At 46.4% G+C, this 19,189-nt stretch overlaps 1 protein-coding gene across 26 annotated transcripts in view; it reads right to left on the bottom strand.

Moving 5' to 3' along the window:
* The window catches only part of LOC117583486 (protein lap4), a 64,766-nt gene that overhangs the window by 10,931 nt on the left and 34,646 nt on the right, over positions 1 to 19,189 (bottom strand). For 11 of the 26 annotated variants that reach the window (XM_034271797.1, XM_034271801.1, XM_034271811.1 and 8 more), the window contains 12 exons: positions 18,057 to 18,341; positions 15,604 to 15,714; positions 15,365 to 15,544; positions 15,158 to 15,187; positions 14,662 to 14,820; positions 14,350 to 14,563; positions 14,180 to 14,268; positions 13,827 to 14,111; positions 13,460 to 13,750; positions 7,839 to 9,866; positions 4,087 to 4,219; positions 3,409 to 3,739 (listed from right to left, as the gene is read on the bottom strand). In XM_034271797.1, the coding sequence (XP_034127688.1) occupies positions 3,409 to 3,739; positions 4,087 to 4,219; positions 7,839 to 9,866; positions 13,460 to 13,750; positions 13,827 to 14,111; positions 14,180 to 14,268; positions 14,350 to 14,563; positions 14,662 to 14,820; positions 15,158 to 15,187; positions 15,365 to 15,544; positions 15,604 to 15,714; positions 18,057 to 18,341 (4,136 nt within the window). Of the gene's footprint in view, positions 1 to 3,408; positions 3,740 to 4,086; positions 4,220 to 6,428; positions 7,543 to 7,578; positions 9,867 to 11,361; positions 11,432 to 13,459; positions 13,751 to 13,826; positions 14,112 to 14,179; positions 14,269 to 14,349; positions 14,564 to 14,661; positions 14,821 to 15,157; positions 15,188 to 15,364; positions 15,545 to 15,603; positions 15,715 to 18,056; positions 18,342 to 19,189 lie in introns of those variants that run through there. The other 15 variants (XM_034271807.1, XM_034271809.1, XM_034271799.1 and 12 more) reach the window with 12 other exon arrangements.

The following is a 19,189-nucleotide window of genomic DNA, read 5'->3' as shown; positions in this document are numbered from 1 at the left end:
AAGAATTCGATTGCGTTTTGCCGCCGCCACTGCCGCCACTGCCGCCACTGCCGCCACTGCCGTCGCTGCCATTGCGTCGCGTCGTCTTTGTCGTCACGGAAGCCAAACCTCTAATGTTCTGGCAAAAAAAAAAACAGATGCAAACAAAGAAAGATTTCATAAACACGGATCTGGCGAGCCTTTTGTGTTTAACCGTTTTTATAGATTTAGACGAGTTTAATTTGAATATAAATACAAATAGTTTTGGAGAACATTGCTATTGCCGGCTAATTTGATATCTGGGGTTTTTCTATACATAACATTCTTCTGCTCTTGCTCTGCGCTCTTCCTCTGCCCCGTTCGTTCTATTCTTATCTTTTTTTGTTTGTTAAATTTTGATATGCTTTAATTTATGCATAAGAACAGGAAAAAAGAGACCGACCCTGGGAGAACTAGTAGAAATTCTTGCTAGAAATTTATTACAAGGTTATTAACATGTTTATCTTCTTTTCCTCGTTATGGATTCCAAGGGCAAGAGGCGCGAGAGAGCGAGTGAGCGAGAGAGCGAGACCCTCGGCCGCAACATAATAACACACATTTCAATTTATTTTATTATGCATGTTAAGTTGTAAGGCAGACTGGTTCCCGAGCCCCACTTGTTCCCCAAAGTTCTTGTCTGGCCAATTTGATTTCAAGGTTTTCTTCGACAAGATTAGCATGTAAAAGCCGACCAGATTCCAGGGGATTCTGCGTTCTAGGGTCTGGGAAATTGCGCAGAGAACTCCACTATGAAGTCATGGGATATTTATTACAAAATTTAGGCTAGATCCAAATGCTGGTGTTGATCAAAGGAATAACTGGAAAGGGGGAATACCAGTTGACTAGCTAAAGGGCTCGCAGGGACATCCATCAACTGCCTTTGTAATGAAATGTACATAAATGTGTGCCGCTCAAGTGAAAATTTACTCTCTCCCCCCCCATGCTATCCTTCGAGTACAGCTCATACGCAAACACACAAAGGACACCATATTGCTCGTGTGTGTGTGTGTGTGTGTGTGTGCTATGTCCTCTGCCATATGCCATTTGATATCTGCTGTTGTCATACGTGTTGTTGTCTGGTTTGTGCACCATTTTTTGTTCTCCCCCGCCACCGCTGTTGTTTTCTTCTGCTTTGTTTCCCCAGTCGAGTGTCTTTGGCCATCATACTACCCTTATGGCCGGAAGCAGGCATTCTTCGTTTGCACTAGATGAAAGACTTCTCAGACTATCTATCTATCTGTCTACCTATTGATTTCCATACACGTTTGTGTGTGTGTGTTTGTGCTGATGGAAGTTATGGCAAAGGTCAGTCTGTTCGATATGGTTTTGTGAGCGGAGGGGGGGATTGACCCGAGTAGAGTATACCAAAGGCGACTCTCTCTCTCCCTTGCTCCGTGGCTCTTGCTGCTCTTTTTAATGTTATCCTGAAGCAGCAGTAGAAACAGCTTTGGGGGCTAAAATTGTATTAAATTACTTTGTTGTTGCTCATTATATAATGTTGTTAGAGTCAGCCACTGGAACATCGCGTGGGGGAGCAGCTCCTTCAACCGAGCGGCATACATACATATGTGTGAAAGTTGCCAGATAAGCGGCAACGGGCGACAACAAAAATATGCTTGTGTGTGTTCGCATAAAATGGTTGCCACGGATCTGGGGCATGGTGTGGCAGGTGAGCTTTTAGTCGTAGTTTTCTTTCATTGTTTTTTCGTCAGACATCCACACACGCACAGCTTGTGACATGGCAGAAGAATAACAACAACAACAGCTTGCGGCAAAAGTTCCGGGATAACGCTTTGTGGTTGCTACGTGTTGCATGCAACCTTCAGCGAGTCCAAGGGTCATCAAGTGGAGCCAGGACAGGTAGAGGGAGAGCACCCACAAAGGCGCTAATTATAATTGCCAGTTTCTGTCGTGTGGCCAACATTAAAATATCATTTGTCGCACCCTCCATCCCCTACCCATGGGTGTGTTTGTGTCTGTGTGTGTTTAGGACATGCAAAAGGTTACAAAATCAGCGAAATTTCACGCTAGGTTGTCGTGATTCCATCACCGATAGCGGATAGCGGCGACTCCTGCTGGTGCTGCTGCTGCAACACACTTGCCATCAAATCATCGATTCCCCAGTGAATGCCCAAAATTATGCGTACATGTGCTGTGGGGGATGCCTACTCGTTTGCCAATTCATTGCGGCCACCCGCCCACAAAACACAATTTGCGGAATGCCCCAAATGAAGTTATTCAATTGTAAAAACAGATGGCATGTTGCCGCGGGGAATTGAAGTGCGCCTAAAGTCGGGCAGAGAAATCGGGAGAGAACCACAGCGAGAGTATTGCCCAGAGGGGCCTGCAGCTTACACACACAGTGCGTATACGCAATGCTGGGTAAAATTAAGTAAAAGTGGCGCGGAAATACTTACAATTTTGAGTTAAGTTTCCAAAGGAGGCAGATTACACCACCAGCAATCTACAGAGTATGATTTGATGCCCACTGGGGGTGTAGGTGTGTGTGTGTGTGTGTGGTCTACAATGTACTAAAAAAGATTTCTCTGGCAGAGGCAAAGGCAGAGGGCTGCCATATAATGTTTGCCCCGTACACTTTTTTAAGTAGATGAACGGCTCAGGGGCTGATGGCTTGGATGCCTGACTGCCAGCCTGCCTGCCTGGCTGCCTGCCTGGCTGGTTGCCCTCTGACGTCTGCGATTTACGAGTCCATGGAACGCGCTTAAGTGCTACATAAAACTTAAACTGCTTAGGGCTGCTTACACGCTTATAATCGTATGCATGGATATGAGGCAGGGCGAGGGGGGTAGCTGTGCGAAGTACTTACTATTAAAGACCTCTCGCTATCCGCCATCCCATGCTCTTATTTAATAAGACACTAAGTCTCAATGATGATTAGCAGCTCCATCAACGGGCTGAGTATATGTTGCGGTGTGGCATGTACGAATAGAGAAATGTTTTATGCGTATGCGTATGCGTATGTGTGTGTGTGTGGTGCATGTTGAATGATTGAAAAATATCAAATTTAAGAGCAACGTAAAGAGCGAAACCGGCACCAGAACCAAACCAAAAGTCAGCGTAAAAACTTGACCAATCCAACTTAAAAATAAAAATAAAAGTGCGAGAGAGAGAGAGAGGTAAATATTCTACGGCAAATGCACAAACACCGTGAAGATGTGTGTGAGGGTGCTTGTATAGGTGTGTGTTTTTGTGTGTTATCGTATATTCGTTTAGGTGGAAGTGTGGGAGTGGCTGGATGGTTGTGGGGTGTTTTTGTTGATTGATTTGGGGGCGTGTCTGTGCATTAAGATGTGACATAAAAAGCGCAAGAAACGCAAGCATCCATAATCCGGATAAATGAGAGCTCTCCCGAACCTAACCGACACTCACCTCATGTCCTCCGCCTCATCGAAGCGCCCTAGTGCGGCATTGTCAACGTCATCCAAGCGTGCGTTAGCCTCCTGGTCGCTATTGTCATCGTCATCATCGTCCACATCCTCATCGTCGTCGTCGTCGTCGTTGTCGTCGTCGCCGCTGCTGTTGCTGTTGCCGGCATTATCATAGCGCTTATCGCTATGACTGCCAGCGTCCTTGTCAATGTTGTCATTGGCTGCATCCAATAATCTGGATTTCTTATCACGGCGCAATGTTGCAATTTTCTTCTCCTCCTCCTGTCGCAACTTTTCCACTTCGTCCTTTGACAGGAATGAGAAAACTTTATCTAAAAAAAAAATAAGACAGAGAGGAAGCAGCAGCGAAAATCAGTTGGAATTCAGAGACAAGAAGCACGTCAGAAGGGAAATTAAATAAATAGCGATAGTTGCATTTATCCCTTGGTTACTCCCATGCAAAAGGCGCTGCGGTTCCTCTTTCTAATTACTCAAACCACTGAGCGAAAAGTATGGGCTTAGAGAGTCCCAAAGGACCCACAGGATGCATCCTGCGGTTGCTTGGCAACCATTGATAAGTGGTTTGATTGACAACTTGTGCGGCAAGTGAGAGTGGCAAAGTTCCTCAGACCTGGGTCTGAGGTTCATTTGGGGAAAGTTTTGCAAACACCTATCTTACCTGTCTTTTGTGTGGGCTTGTGCTGATCCTCCATGGCTGATTCGAAGAAGCGTTTTTTATCGGATACCGATTTAGGCACTTTTGTGGGTGTCGGTGTGGGTGTGGCGTCTGCCTCCTGGCCGCCAGGTGTTGACTGAAAGATGGCAAAAAGGTTTTTTGTTAGCAACGTCAAAGGGGCAAAGAGAAGCCCAAAGATTTATTAATACAAAAATCAATAGACACATAAAGTCGAAGCGCCAGCAGCTTTAGACTTTGTGCGCCATATTTTCAATTAAATGACTGGGAAAAAAAGAGAGAAAGGAAAAGCAGCGAGTGCCATTTTCCCTCAGCGAAAGCGAAAAATGTCCAAACGACCATAAAGAAAATTGATGTCGCCCCACACACACAAGTTTATTAAAAAGCAGACAGAAGGGAATAGAACGGAGCGGAACAAACTCCAGCCAGGGTTTGCTTTGTTGTTTGCGGAGGGAGAGGACAGTGGCTAGTGGGAGGATCATCAGCAGCGGAGAGGCTTCCATCATAAAGAGTAGTGGGTGACCCAGGGAGCTGTTTTGTTCCGTGCAACCCGGGGTCATGTAATTTACGGGGTGGACGAATAGACTGAGACTGGGTTTAGGATGACTGCAGAAGAGGGCGCAAATTACAGCTGAGGGGATAAAGGGGAGGAGGTGAAGGATGCTCCATCCTCGACCATGGCCATTTATCACCCAAAGTCATGTACTGTCGGTTTTATGCTTTCATGCAATTCCTTCGTTTTAGCCAACATGAGACGACGACGACGCAGTGGACCGCCAGTGGCCAGGAGCGGCTGCAGATAAGAGTCAGCCGATGTGCGGGATGTGTGTGGACTGTGTGGCCGGGTGGGTGTATAGATAGTTAGTGCCTCCAGCGGCAGCCGTAGCTGTAGGAGTAGCAGCAACGACGACAAAGTCATTAAATGGCGACCATGCAATGGGCCAGAACGATGGCAAAAACAAAGGCAGAGAGCATCAGCAAAGCAGGGCAAAGGCCGGCGTTAAACTGCACAAATTGCAACCGTATACCAATCCCTGGCTGTGGGCAATGGCACTCCAAAGCACACAGATACGAGATACGAGAGTCGGGCACAAGACCACACCACATCAGGCCAGGCCACTTCCGAGCTCATAAATAAAGCTAGGACCAAGACCAGTACCAGGACGCTGACCAGCAACGAACGATCCAGAGACAAGTGCATGGACAAAAGTGAAAGCTGAGAAGGAGCAGCAGCAGAAGGAGGAGCAGAGGAGCAGTGGAAGGAGCAAAGCTGTAAGCTGTATTTTTAGAAGAGAAATTAATTTCGTATCGGATTTTTCGATTTTCAATTAAAGTCAATGTCTGAAGGGAGGCAGGGCACTCGGTGTCCAGTTGGCTCTGCAAAGTCCAACTAATAGAAATTTATTGAGCCATGAAAGTGTTGAGTTTGTATGTGTCTGTGTGTGCACGTGCAACCCTCGACAGCGTATTAAAAGCCAATAAGCCACAGAATAATTCAGAGCATGCGATGGGTGCGGCATGGATGGTGGCAAGTGGAAAGTGTTAGTGGATGACACATCATCGATACGATAAGATAAGATAAGATAAGATAATATACGATGAAACAATAGACAAAAGTACTACTCCGTTTGGGTCTTATCGCGGCCCATTAGGGGTACTCGCCGATAAGATTACAACAACGTTGATAAGGAAATGGGAACACTGGAAAATACACCTGCTGCTGCCGCTATATAAAGCGTTCTGTGGCCGCTGGCCAAATCAGTGCAGGGCCCAATGCCAGAGCGTGCGAGTGGCATGCCGCGCAGCGGGGTCTACCTCTAAAGAGTAGATAGACGAATGGCAGGTGGGTGTGGGCTTCGATTAGATGAGTGGGCCACAAGTGAGGTCAAGGTCATGGTCTCAACGACCATCTAGGGCGCACTTCACCCAAAATAAACATTTGAAAATAGAACCAAGTTCTGCCTCCTCGGACGTTTGTGGGGACGAAAACAAAATGAAAAGCGCTCCGAAAACAAGGGGAAGTACGAATACGAATACGAATACGAATAAAACGCAGTGTTTATTTGCCTTAAGGTATGCAATTAAAAATGTTTCAGCTTGCTTTTTTTGCCCCGCCCCGTCCCGCTCTCGGGATAAAATAAATTAGCATTAAAATCAACTTAACAGAGCAGAGCGCTTGGCTGCAACGAAATTAACTTTATAAATTGTAAATTTGTATTTTCTGTTTTTATTTTCTTTTGTGTGTGTGTTTTTTTTATCGTTCCGTTTTTTCGGTATTTTGTCCGTGTTTTGGTTATTTTGGTTTTCGTTTTTCATTTTATTCAAGTATTATTTTCCTTCGTTATACTTAATTATTCGTTGGTTTTTGTTTTTTGTGCACCGTAAAAAGCAATATAGAATAGAATGGGTGGACAGGGGGAGTGAAGTTAATGGGCCAGGCGTGGGCGTGGCAGCTAGCTGCAGGTGGGCGGGCGACCGAAAACTGTTTCAATCAACGTCAAATTAAACCAGGCCAAAAATGTGCGGGGGCAGGCTGGCAGGCAGGAGACGTACCGTCTGCTGCTCAATTTCAGCTGCAATTTAACGCTGGTTCGAGGGCAGGGGCATATTCTCGTGGATGTGGCTTGGGCGGCGGGTGAAGCGTTGTCAAAGTCAACAAAAACTTGCATTCTAATTAACTGGAAAGGTGCGGCGGCGCCTGGGGGTAAGTGCTGCAGGGAAATCCCAACAACAAATCAATCAATTTAAATGGCAAACGAAAATATTGAACATTTTGCTACTAGAGAAGAACCCCTTCACACGGCCACACGGCTGTGGTTTGGGTTGGAGCTGCGTCTGGGTACTTTTTAATTGATGGCAAAAAGGTGTTAGAATTTAATTAAAATGTATGAGCAGAGTGACACGAAGAAATGGGAGGGAGAGAGGGAAATGGCAAAGCAAAAGAGGGAGAGAAACCCAAGAGAGAGAGAGAGAGAAAGAAAGTAATGCAAGAGCTGTGCTACAACTGATTGGATGGCAAGGGTGCACACTCCCGGAGTAATTAAAAGAACTTCTGGCCACGAGGAATGTGCCACAATCCACTACACAGTGGTCTCCTTCCCGGTGGGCGTTGTTGGAGTATGCGACACTGGGCTACGGGCCCAGGATTGTGCCTCCAACTGCGGCTGGGATTGGGAGGAGCGCAGCTTGAAGCTGGCCAGGCCACGCAGTCCGTGCGGCTTCTGGGCCACTGGTGGCGCCGGTGCTGTGCGCACAATGTTTGGCTTTAGTGGACGCTTCGGGGGCAGGGGGGGCGGCGTGGGTGACTTGGAGGCGCGACAGGAGAGCGAGGTATCGCTGCTGCGGCGCGAATCAAAGAACGAGGTATTACTGTAGATGGCCTCCTCAATGGTCGAGTAAATCTCCTCCGCCGTCTCGTAGTAACTGGCAAGACCCCCAGTACCAGTACCAGTACCAGTACCAGTCCCAGTCCCAGCTGCTGCTGTGGACTTGATCTGCAGCGACGACGTGGAGGAGGAATCGATGGAGAAGGAGCTGCTGGTGGCCAGCGAGGAGTTGGATATGCCGGCGCGCGATGTGGTCATGTTTTGATAATTGCTATTTGAGTCGGGACTGACCAGAATTTCGGAGAATGTGGGAAATTTCATTGCCGTGTACGAGGGCGATGGCGAGGAGGAGTCGTTGCTGGGTGGTGCCAGGAATTGTTGCTGGGGCGGCTTTCCACTCGATTCACTCACCGATTTTTGGGCGGGCAACGACGGCGACTGCACCGATTGCAGGTAAAGCGACGACACTTGGCCCTGGTCGCCAGGCAGCAGCACAAAGTTGAAAATGGGCTGAGTTTGGGGCGGACTTTGGAGGTGGGACTGTGACTGTGAGTGGGGCTGTGTCTGGGACTGCGTCTGGCTCTGAGACGGTGTCAATGTAAGCGTATTTGGCTGTTGCGGTTGCGGGAGACTCGCATACTGCACGGGCAGTATTTGGGCCGTGGGAAAGATCTGTGTGGGCGACCCGGCGACCAGCAGCTGTTGCGGCGAGCGCGCGACGACATCCATCAGAAGGCGGCCGGCAGCGTTGGAAGAAGATGGAGACGTTGATGCGTTAGTGGCGACAGCGGTTAGTGGTGGCCCAGGCGCAGGCTCATGCAAATGACGAGTGGGGTGGGAATGGTATTGGTTCTGGTGTTGGTTTTGTAGGTAGTGGTGTAGCTGTGATGGTGCCTGTTCGGTGGGCGGTGTGGGCGGTGGTGGCAGTGGCAGGCTGTCAATGTCTGTGTCGCAACTATCTAGGAATGGATTCGTTACCGCATGGCCGCCGCTTCCGCTCCCGCTACCGCTGGCCCTGCCCGCTATGGGTATGGGCGGTGCGGGATCGTAGGGCGCCCGCAGCTGATTCCTCAGCTCGTTCTCGCGCAGCAGATATTCGCGATGCTCCTGCGGCGTCACTAGAATATTGTCCGGCGAGTTCTCGTGCACAAACTCGTGGGGACGGCGGTGCGAGGGTGGCGGCCCAGGCAGCGCCTCCATATACAGCGACTCCTCCAGCACGGTGGGCACCGTGCTGGCCAGCGGACTCTTTGGCAGGGTGGAATAATTAACGGGCGGCGGAGGTGGACTCTCCCGGGGCCTTGGCGGCGTCTTTGTTGACACTCGCACCGGCACCTTGGCCCCCACTGGATGGATGGTGTTGGTGCTGGCATCGTGCTCGAACACCGTGAAGTCGCCCTGTCCCACATCGCTGGCCTGGAACGTCTCCAGGGCCACGTTACGCACCAGATCCGCCTTCTTCAGCTGCGGCTTGGGCGGCACCTTTGGCCGCGTGCCCGTGAGGTTCTCCGTCGACTTGGATATCACCGTGTTGGGCGTGCTGCGGCCACTGGAAAACGATTGCTCGAGCAGATCCTCACTGGAGCGGGCGGAGCCAAAGAAGAACTGATCTCTAGTAGTTCGCGGTGACCGCGGCGACCTGTTGATTGCCTTGGCTATCTGCGTGTACTCATCATCCTCGATTGGGGGATGCCGGAAGGGATTCTCCCGCTCCAGTTCAGCGGGTCGTTCCGGTGAAGTGGCCCGCGACACACGTTGCAGCTGCGGGGATTCCACCTCCCTGATGCGTGCCACAGTGGGCACAATGGGCGCCAGCTTCTCTGGACGACGCTCCAGGGTGGAGCTGGTGGACGAGCTCGGGCTGGTGGCCCGCAGGATGCCCTTACGCGGCATGCGGTTCCGCGCATTGCCTCGATTATCCTGCTCGGAGTCGTAGGCACGCGTATAGCCATCGGGCGTTCGGGATCTGGAACGCTCGTAGTCGGATCTGGAGCGCTCATCGCCGCTGAGGTCGAAGCTCACGGATTTGCGATGTCCGCCACCATACTCTGGAGTGCTGCGACCCGATCTCGACGGCTTATACGGTCGACAGTCGCTCTCCGAGTCGCTGGTGTAGCGCCCGCGGCGACGATCGAAGCAATCCGAATCGGATTCCGCATAGGAAGGTGGCGATTGCAGATCCAGCGGCGGAGAGCTCTCGACTTCCTCTTCATCCTCCTCGTCGATGGCATCTATGTCGTCCAGATGCTGATGGGAGTCGTCGACGTCCTCCTCATCGTCGTCATCATCATCATCGATGATGTAGACGGGTTCGGCCTTCTTGGGCTTCGCTGGCGTTGCCTTTGCACTGTTTCGGTGCTCCTCCTGATGCTCCAGCATCTGCTGGTAGGAGAAACGAGCACCTGGGGTGAGGTGTTCGGGCGTCTGGGTTCCACGTTGCTATTGGAGTTTTTGGGATTTCTCATTTAGTTTTTTTTTTTTTTTTCAAAATATCTTGATTTAGTTGAGGTTTTTAATTTGTTTTGTTTTCTGATTTGTTTATTTGGTTTGTCAGAGGTGCAACGTCTTCTTGTTCTTCGCACACAAGCATGGAACACAAACTGCAATGTGCAACGTTAATTGGTGTGTGGAGTGGTTGGTGTGTTCGTGTTCTGAGGTGTTTTTGTGTGTGATGTTGATGATGTGTTTTTGTGTGGGATGCTGTTGGGTGCACACACAATTATATCTGTACGTTTGTTTTGTTCTTTGTGCTCTGGGGGGTACTGCCAGACACTCTGCAACCTGCAGTCCATTAGCCAATTACCAGTGATTTCTGCTTTGATGATGAACAGTGTTTTTTGTTGGAATGCTTGAAAGAGTTTCTGCGCGCGTCTGGCCGAATTTTGTTGCTTGATGATGAGGTTGATGAACTCGACGAAACAGCAGCGATGCGATGCGATGCAATGCACAAAAAAACAGAGATACAGATACAGTCACAGATACAGATAAACACACGCACACGCATAGACAGGAACGCGGCGGCGTCCTTACACATGTGAATGGCAAAAGAATGGCACAAAAAAATAACGAAATCAAATGAAACTTTTTCAATGGGCGAACAAAAAAGGAACAAAATAAAATAACCTATCCTAAGTGAGACCCATCCACCTTGTTGTACTGTACGACAAATACATGAAGATTTATTGACACATCAAAAATGCACACTTGGAATTCCATTTAGCTATCGTTTAAATATGTAACTATCATTAGGTAACAATGAAAGTGGGGCAGGAGAGGAGGAAAACCAGTAGATAACAGTAGATTAACAGTAGATACTTTAACAAAATATCCTTCTCTAAGTTGTATAGTTTTGTTTTTAGGTAGTATAACAATCTTTCTTTCTTTAGCTATTCGCCTCTGATCAGTTTTATTGTTTGGTTTTTGTTTTCTTGAGTATTATTCAGTTGCATAATTGGACCTTTGCTGTGTGCTCTCCACACATTGTTGTTACACATTTAGTAATATATTTATATGTATGTATACAGTAGCTGTGTGCAGTAGTTCCATGAGTGTGGTGTATATGGGTATAGTAGGTACATACATCGAAAGACTAGAATGTACATTTATATGTCGAAAACTTTTTGTGTCGCAATATGGCGACATTTTTCCAGAGGAGTTTCTTTCTTTTAGATCTGTTTGCTCGGGATAAACAGCATGGGGACCAGAGAGTGAGTGAGAGATCGCGAGAGACATTGAAACCATTTGGGGAATTCAGTTTTTGATTGAATTTCGAGTTCGGAGGAGAGATAAAGAGACACACTGCCTACTGGCATGCTGAAAGTAGTAACTCTTGGCCCTTTGAACACGCTCCTATTATTTCTGTTTTCCTCTCTGAATCTTATACAATTTGTTTCTATCTGTGGGTGTGTCCTTGTCCTTGTTCATTCCCTTTTAGCTGTCTGTCTGTTTGTTTAAACTAAATATTCAGTCTTTTGGTGATAAACATCCGCTTGTTAAGCAATACGCTGCAATGAAAATCGAATGCAAGAACACAAAAAAACAAAACGCAAAAAGTACAAAAACATAAAGCCAACAGCAATTCAAATGATTGAAGGAGGGAAGAAGTGTTGAACGAAAAAACGAAAAAACGAAAAATGCCATGAGAAAAATACGTTTGTTGTTGTTGAAGAAAAGCAGCCAGCGAGAGCCAGAACCAGAACCAGAACGAGAGAGCAATATAGCAGTAAGAATGAGAAGAGAAATGGGAGAGTGTGTAAGAATGAGAAGAAGAAGGACGAGAAGAAGATATAAGAGAGACATTTTAATGGAAATTTTTCTTCTGCAGTTTTTGAATTATTTACATTTACATTTATTATATGTATGTATGTATGTACCACTATGTATATAGCGAGTGTATGTATGTACTTGGATATGTATATATTGGTATGCCAGATTTTATTTTGTTTTGTTTTTGCACACTGCTTTCAATGCAAATTTCAATTGGGGGGGGGGCATGCTTTAAAGCCAACAACCAGTTATACAAGCTACAAACAACGAAAACATTAAGGCACAATCATAACAAGAACGAAAGGAGAGGCAGCAGCCTTGGAGGTCGACTCTGATGATACCCTTGCAGAGGTATTTTAGTTAATGAAGGTACTATAGGATTAGGTCATAAATTCGAGATTTTCACTTGAAGCTTTATCTCTAGTTTTGGCTAATTATTTGTCACAAAAACTGGTATCAATGTTGCCCAGACGGACATGACTACAGATTAAGTTTCTATTTCCTTTTTAATCAAGAATCTATTTATAAATCGTGGGATCGTATCCTTCTTTGTATTAAATAAATCGAATCAAAATCAAAATACCCTCTGCAAGGGTTTAAGCATAACCAAGGGCGCCCACGCAATGTAGCAAAGACGGAAGGAAATAAAATGAATATAATATGAGAGTAGCATAAATAACGCCAACAACAACAGGCAACAACAACAACAACGAGAATAAGAAGAGATAACAACAAGAACAATGATCAGGCTGGCTCCTTTGCATCAGCCGAAAGCACAGCACCAATATGCTAATAAATAATAAATTGTCTGCTGCCATATCAATAAATGCGGGAAAGGTGAAAGAGGAGAGCGAGCCCACACAGCGAGCCTTGGCCTTATAGCACCCCAAGGGAGTACCAGGAGCAGCAGCAGCAACACTGGCACTCCACCCATTTGCACGCACAGAAGGGGCAGGCAGGAAGGCATAACTCATACGCCCCCGTGGCTGGCCCAAAGAGATAGGCAATGATTTTTTATTCACTTTTAATTCAAATGCAACACAAATAGACATTTAGCAAAGAGCAAAAACGAATGGCAATCGATGTACAGATGATAATGGTTCATGGAGAGCAAGTAAATGAAAGTGCTATTGTTTTAGTCACACTTTAGTTATGTTTTAATGGGTCAAATGGTGAGTGAATGATGGAGACACACAGAGAGCGAGAGAAAGAGACAACATGCTGTGAAAATGTGTGTAAACAAATTCAATTCACAGAATAATGAACTTTATGCTTTTTTTTGTGAGTATGAGCAAAATGATGTTTCTGTTTATTTATGTATATTTTTAATGGTAGAATTTTAAACAACAAATAGGATTACGAGTACGTGTAGACAACAATTACAGACACACACACACAGCACACAGCACACAGCACACACGGGGGGTGGAGGGTACACACATTAGTAGGAGTTACACAGAGAAACAAGCAAACAGAAAATACGAAACAAAAATCAAGTTAAAAGATTCGTGAGGTATTGTTTTCTGTTTAAGGTTTTTCTTGTGGTGGTGGTTGAGTGGCGACTGTCGGGTTCATGTTAGGGAAAGTTACAAGGGTAAAACAAAAAGGTAGACGACATACACAAAGAGAGACGCAACATAAAACATACGATCGGAAGGGACACAGACACACACATACATACACATACAGAAACAGACACATATTAAAGCCAAGACAACAGACACAAGACGTGCAGGCAGTCAGTCGTTGGTTGGTTGGGTACATACCTGTGGCACCAGCTCCTCTTCCGACTTCTCTGTGGGTGCTTGTGTCTGCACAGCCACAGCGGGCACTGACGCGGGAGTGGGAGGTGCAACTGCGGTCACCGACTCCGGGGCAGAGCCAATGGGCGGTAGTAGTGCCGACGGCGTTGTCGGTGTGGTTGGATTTGTGTCGAGAGTATGCTTCGATATGACAACCGTCGTCGTCTTTTGTATTTTATCCTGTTCATGGTGCTCGGACGGGGATTTCGGTGGCACGGCGGTGAAGGCGTCTGCGGCGCGCACAATTTCCAGCACCTAATTTGAAAATCGAACAACAACTCACATTAAACTGCCCAAAGGGGAGAGATTCGGGAAAGGCCATTGGACTTACCTTCTCCTGGGTGCTCTTCTCCTGACCCAACGGCGCCAGCTGCGTCTGCGGCTGTTGCTGCTGCTGGTTCTGATGGTGGGCCTGTTCTGCGTGAATGAGCGCCACGGTCTGTGCGGCTGTGCTGTCCGACGGCGCTGGCAAATCAGCGACTGCCACTGGTGGCGTCGGTGTGGTGGGTGTGGGCGATGGGGCGCCATGCACCAAGGCAGCGGCGGCTGCCAGACCCGTCTGACTCGTCGGCTCCAGCACGGACTCCACCTTTTGCGTGGCAAACACATCAAAGTCCTGGGTAATTTTATAGTTAAAGTAAAGTTCGTGCGCTCTAAGGTGCTTTAAGGCCAGGCAACACTCACCTGTCGCAGTCGCTCATCCTCCTCGTGATCCAAACTGGAAACGCTCTGACTTTGACTGAGCTCCGAGCCCGTTTCCGAGGCGCGCGAGCCTTGAGAAGTGAAGCAAACAGAATGCAAAGGTGAGCAGGAGGACTTAAAGCCAAGGCTTATGGTGGGGTTGGTTACGTTACCTTGACGACTGCCACCGCTGTAGGATGCAGAGGAGTTGAAGCCGGTGCTCATGCCACCTGCCTGGCCGATGGAATGAATTAAATTGGATTTGTCGTAACCCTTGCAGACGACCAATTGGATCTCGTTCCCGGCATTCCTCAAGACATTGACCGCATCCTGATGCGAGGCACCCAGCAGCGAGTGTCCGTTCACCTCCAGCAGCCGCATGCCCACCTGCAGCAGCAGCACAAAAGCGCACACAAAGAACGAAAGAAAGTCGCCGATTAAGTTCATGCCGCCAGACAACAATGGTGTGTGGCACACGACGTTACCTTAAGCCTTCCGTCGCGTCTGGCGGCGCCGACAGAGTTAATTTTGGAGACGAACACACCCTCGTCGGAGGGATCCCCGGGATTACCGCGCTGTCCATTAAGTCCGCCCTTGATGTGCATGCCCAAGCGTTCGTTCTCGGCCTTGCTCAGTAGAACTTCCTGTGATTTACAATTAGCAAAGAGAAGAAAGAGGAAGGAGAGACGGAGAGAGAGAAATTAGCAAGGACTTGGCCATAACAATCAAGTGGATATTGGTGGTGGCTAAGTACAATGGGGGAATGGCAATGGTAATGGCAGTGGGCATAAGCTCTATAAAAAAAACTATGGAAAGCATTTTGCTAATTGATATGTTAATGCAGGTATTCTTTTTTGTTGTTACTGTCTTAATTATCCAACAATTGCTGTAGAGCTAAGAGCAATGGAGGAAGAGGAGAAGGAGAAGGAGAAGGCGAGGGAGAGGTAGGAGCAGCTCTTTGTGTCGTGTGAAAGGGCTTACCTCGGTCTTTACATACTCTACTTCAATGTTCTGTGCGATACATATAATTTCGTGAGAAAGCGTTTTTGTTTGCAGAGTACAATAGTAATAAGAAGTATAAGAAATTGTGACTCGAAGCTTATATACATATACAGTACGTTACATAAACTAAAGTTTAAATAAAGAAAAAAATGTGGAAAAGTGGAAGAAAAGTAAACTAAAACTCACTTGGAAACCAGGTGGCAGTGGGTCGTGTTGTATGGTCAGTTTGATATCATCGCCGGGCTTTAGTAGCTCCAGCACCGCATCCTGATGCGTTGCCTTGGACACATCCGCATCGTTCACCTTCAGTATGCGATCTCCCATCCTTAGCTTGCCACACTTTGAGGCAATGCCACCAGGCACAATCTGTGTGTCATTTAAACTCAGTAAATGTGTGTTCCAAAGGTTTCCTGCAATCAACTTACATGTGATATAAAGATGCCAGGCTCACGATTGCCAAACGGCACACAGGAATGATCCGTGCCACCGATAATGCTGAAGCCCAGAGAGCCCTGATTCTTGGGCAGCACAACCTCCTATAGAAACAATAGAGTGCAAGGATTAGCAAACTTCAAAATGGTACGCATATAATGCTATCATAAATAATTCTAGTAACCCTACTAAGACTGCCGTGTGTGGTCCTGGGGCGCTGGATGATTGGGGTATGCAGGAGTGCGCGTGCGTGCGTGCTTATGTTTATGTCGGTGAGTGTCAAATGGTATGTGATGTGATGTTTTGTGGTTGTGCAAAATTGTTGGTGATATTTACATGGAATTTCAATTTATTTTTTCTTCCCGGGAGAACATAAAAACATAAAAGACAAGAGACACACCACCGAAAACCAAAATAAACCCAGAAACCAAAAAGACATAATACAAATAACCAATCAAGAAAGCCATAACAGACAAGAACAGAAACATTTAATACCGGAAAGTGAGTAGTAATATTCAATAAATAATGAATAACCTTCTGCTTATGAATAACTTAACATTAGATTAAATGACAGAGCAGAGCAGGGCAGCGCAGAGCAGACAGACCGCTCCGCTCTTCCCCAACTGTTTGCAGTTTTATTACTTGGATTCCGAGAAGGAACCGACTTGCGGTTGTGCACAAATCCAGCTTTTGAGTTATTAAAATATCAAAGTAAGAGGCACTTTTCTGGCACTTCAGCTTGTGGCAGTCAAACCCTTAACTCCACTCATGTCAAGATGCCACATAAACACATGTGAAACACATATGAGTGCATGCATGCAGCAAACTGTATCCAAAACTTTTATCAATTAACTTGGCAACAAATTGAATTCTTAAGAGTTCGATGCCGACGGCGGCAAAGAGAGAGAGAGCAGGCATGGAAATTAAAAACAATTGTTTTATATGTATTTTATTCAACATTTTGCTTGACTGACTGCGGCATCAGTGTTTGCACTCCACAGACAGACAGAAAGTCAGACGGACGGACGGGTGGGAGATTGTGGAGGCAAACAGAAATATTTAAAGTTTACTTATGGGCTGTTGCTCTGGATGAACAAACTGGAGAAGAAATCTGCAGTTGAGTCATTTAGAGTAAATCTCTTTTGGGGCTCGACTCGACTCGTCTCTGCTCTGCCACTGTGGAATGTCGTAGTTTTTCATTCGTATATTATTTAAACACGTTTTGCATGTTGCATAGTTTGCCGCTTTACTTATTTATGTAGCAAGTGGCAAAGTGACAAAGCTTGTGCAACACACACACACACAGCCAGAGGGAGAGGCAGAGAGAGAGAGAGAGATAGTGGCAGAGATTTCTTGCCGGGATTTGCTTCATGTCAACGATGACACTCGAGAGGCTTCCCATGGAGCAGAGTGAGTGTGTAAACCGTTCTGTCGTTCAAAAACGATGGCGCTTTGGCCCGTCACTTGAAACGGATTCAGTTACAACTATAAAAAAAATATATAAAAAATAGAAAGAGGATACTAAATATTCAAGTGCTCGAGAGCCAACAAAAAAAAGAGGACAGAAGGAAGTCCACTCCACTTTTAAGGGGTAAAACATTAAAAACATGGTTTGTCCTCTAGGGAATTATATTTATCAAGTGTGTTAGTAAGAGTAGAAATTATCGTTTCTATTTCAAGAATTGATTAACTTATAGTACAGAGAAAATGTTGAACGCATGCAAAAGTTTGCTTCCAAGTGGATTAGATTAATCGATTAATAAGCAATACAATAGGCAGCACCCATTCCATAACCATTACTTTGATATCCATATCCATATCCAATTCCAGTCTCAAATGCTACTCAAATTAGTCATCGAAGCAGATCACAACTCTCGTGTGTGAGTGTATGTGGGTGGGCAACATGTTTTGCATGAAACATAATGTAAGCGCAAATCCCGAGCCCCACATCAACCTCTCATCCGCCATTCCATTCCATTTAGAACTTCGGATGGAAGGATGTGGACTGGGCTGGGTTTTGGGGTTGTGCTTTTTGTCGACCACTCAGACCAACAGTTAAATCAAATCGTTTTGCAAGACGCACATAAATCAATTTATTAATCGAGCTCATCGAATTGCAGTGTAGAATTATCTTTAAATTATAAATTTAAATAAACATTTCGTGTCTTTTCTTTGGACTTTTGTGGAGGTGTGCATTGTGTGCAGATTGTGGTGCAGGTGGTGCAGGTGGTGCGTGTGTGTGTGTGTGTGTTTTGTGGCAAGAGGAAAGCTCGGCATTAAGTCCGGCAATGAACTGCGGATCGATCTTTGGTGTACCGAGGAGGGGGAACACCGACCACCGCTTTACACAACGATTCGTTAACTCTTTGGTTTGGTGTTGGTCTCTTAGCGGTGGGACGACGACTCTCTATGTGGTCTAGTGTAAGCGTGATGTGGAGATAGTCACCTCACTGATCAGGGGCTCCGCCAGCTGATTGTCGGTGATGCGCGTCATCACCGTCTCCGTGAATGTGGACTTGGTGATGGTCTCGGTGACTTTGCCCAGTTCGGTGGGCGCTGCCGGGAACATGGGCAGATCGGGCTGCGGCTTGTTCACATTCACCGTTACAGCGCTGACGCCCACCTCATTGGGCCGTGCCACATGCACCTGATGCTGACTGCCGCCGCTGAGGAAGTGTGCCGGTATCATCGCCTGAAAATCATCGCTCGTCAGCGGTCGCAACGAGGAGGCCTGCACTCGTCGTGTGGGTATCGATCGGGTTTTACGTTGGGTAGCAGGGGGTTTTGTTTTTCGGTAAAGTCAAATCAATTTTTAAGCAAGATTTCGTTAGGGTGGGTCGGTGTGGATTTAGAGAAAAAGAAAAACAAAAATATGTTGGTTTTTTGTCAATTTTGGATATCACATTTTGATGGATGGAATGCTCTATCTTTATGCATAAACTAAGCCTAAGCTGCCTAGAACCAAGAATTATGTACCATAGACGATGCAAATTGTGCAAGCGAATTATTGCCATGAGAGATTTTGTTCGTTGCATCATCTATGTTTGTGTTCCATAATGCTTGCTAACACGACATCAAATTATTTATGGATGATCCCTCTGGGGAAAACTGTAGCCTAGCTTTTTGGCTCTTTATTTTGATCTTTTTGCTGTTATTTTAAGCAAGAGAGGGACAGAGAACACACACAAATCAGTGCAGAACTTAAGCTAAATATATAAAAATATTTGATATGGTTATGTGGCATGTATCTGTAGCTATTGAATGATGTGGAAGGAATTTGTTTGTTTGGGTGGAGGGGAGGGGAGGTACAGTACAGACAAAACACAAGGCGCACACGGGGTGGGGCACATGCAAAACAAAACACATACAAATCCATTAGACGAGTACGAGGAGTATGAGGAGAGCAAATTGACAGGAGAGTTCTAGGAGTTCTATGGGGTTATGGATAATCTGGCAGAGATATGGATTAGCACAATTAGATATTAACTTAGGAGCTACAATATATTTTGTACGAGTATTTTTGGAAGGGGTGTTTGGGGGCATGTGTGTTCATGTTTCATGTTTCCATTTTTTGTTTGT

This window comes from Drosophila guanche, unplaced genomic scaffold (assembly GCF_900245975.1).
Source record: "Drosophila guanche unplaced genomic scaffold, DGUA_6, whole genome shotgun sequence".
Lineage (NCBI taxonomy): Eukaryota > Metazoa > Arthropoda > Insecta > Diptera > Drosophilidae > Drosophila > Drosophila guanche.
The sequence above is the reverse complement of the archived record's forward strand: the minus strand, read 5'-3'. Positions and strand labels throughout refer to the sequence as shown.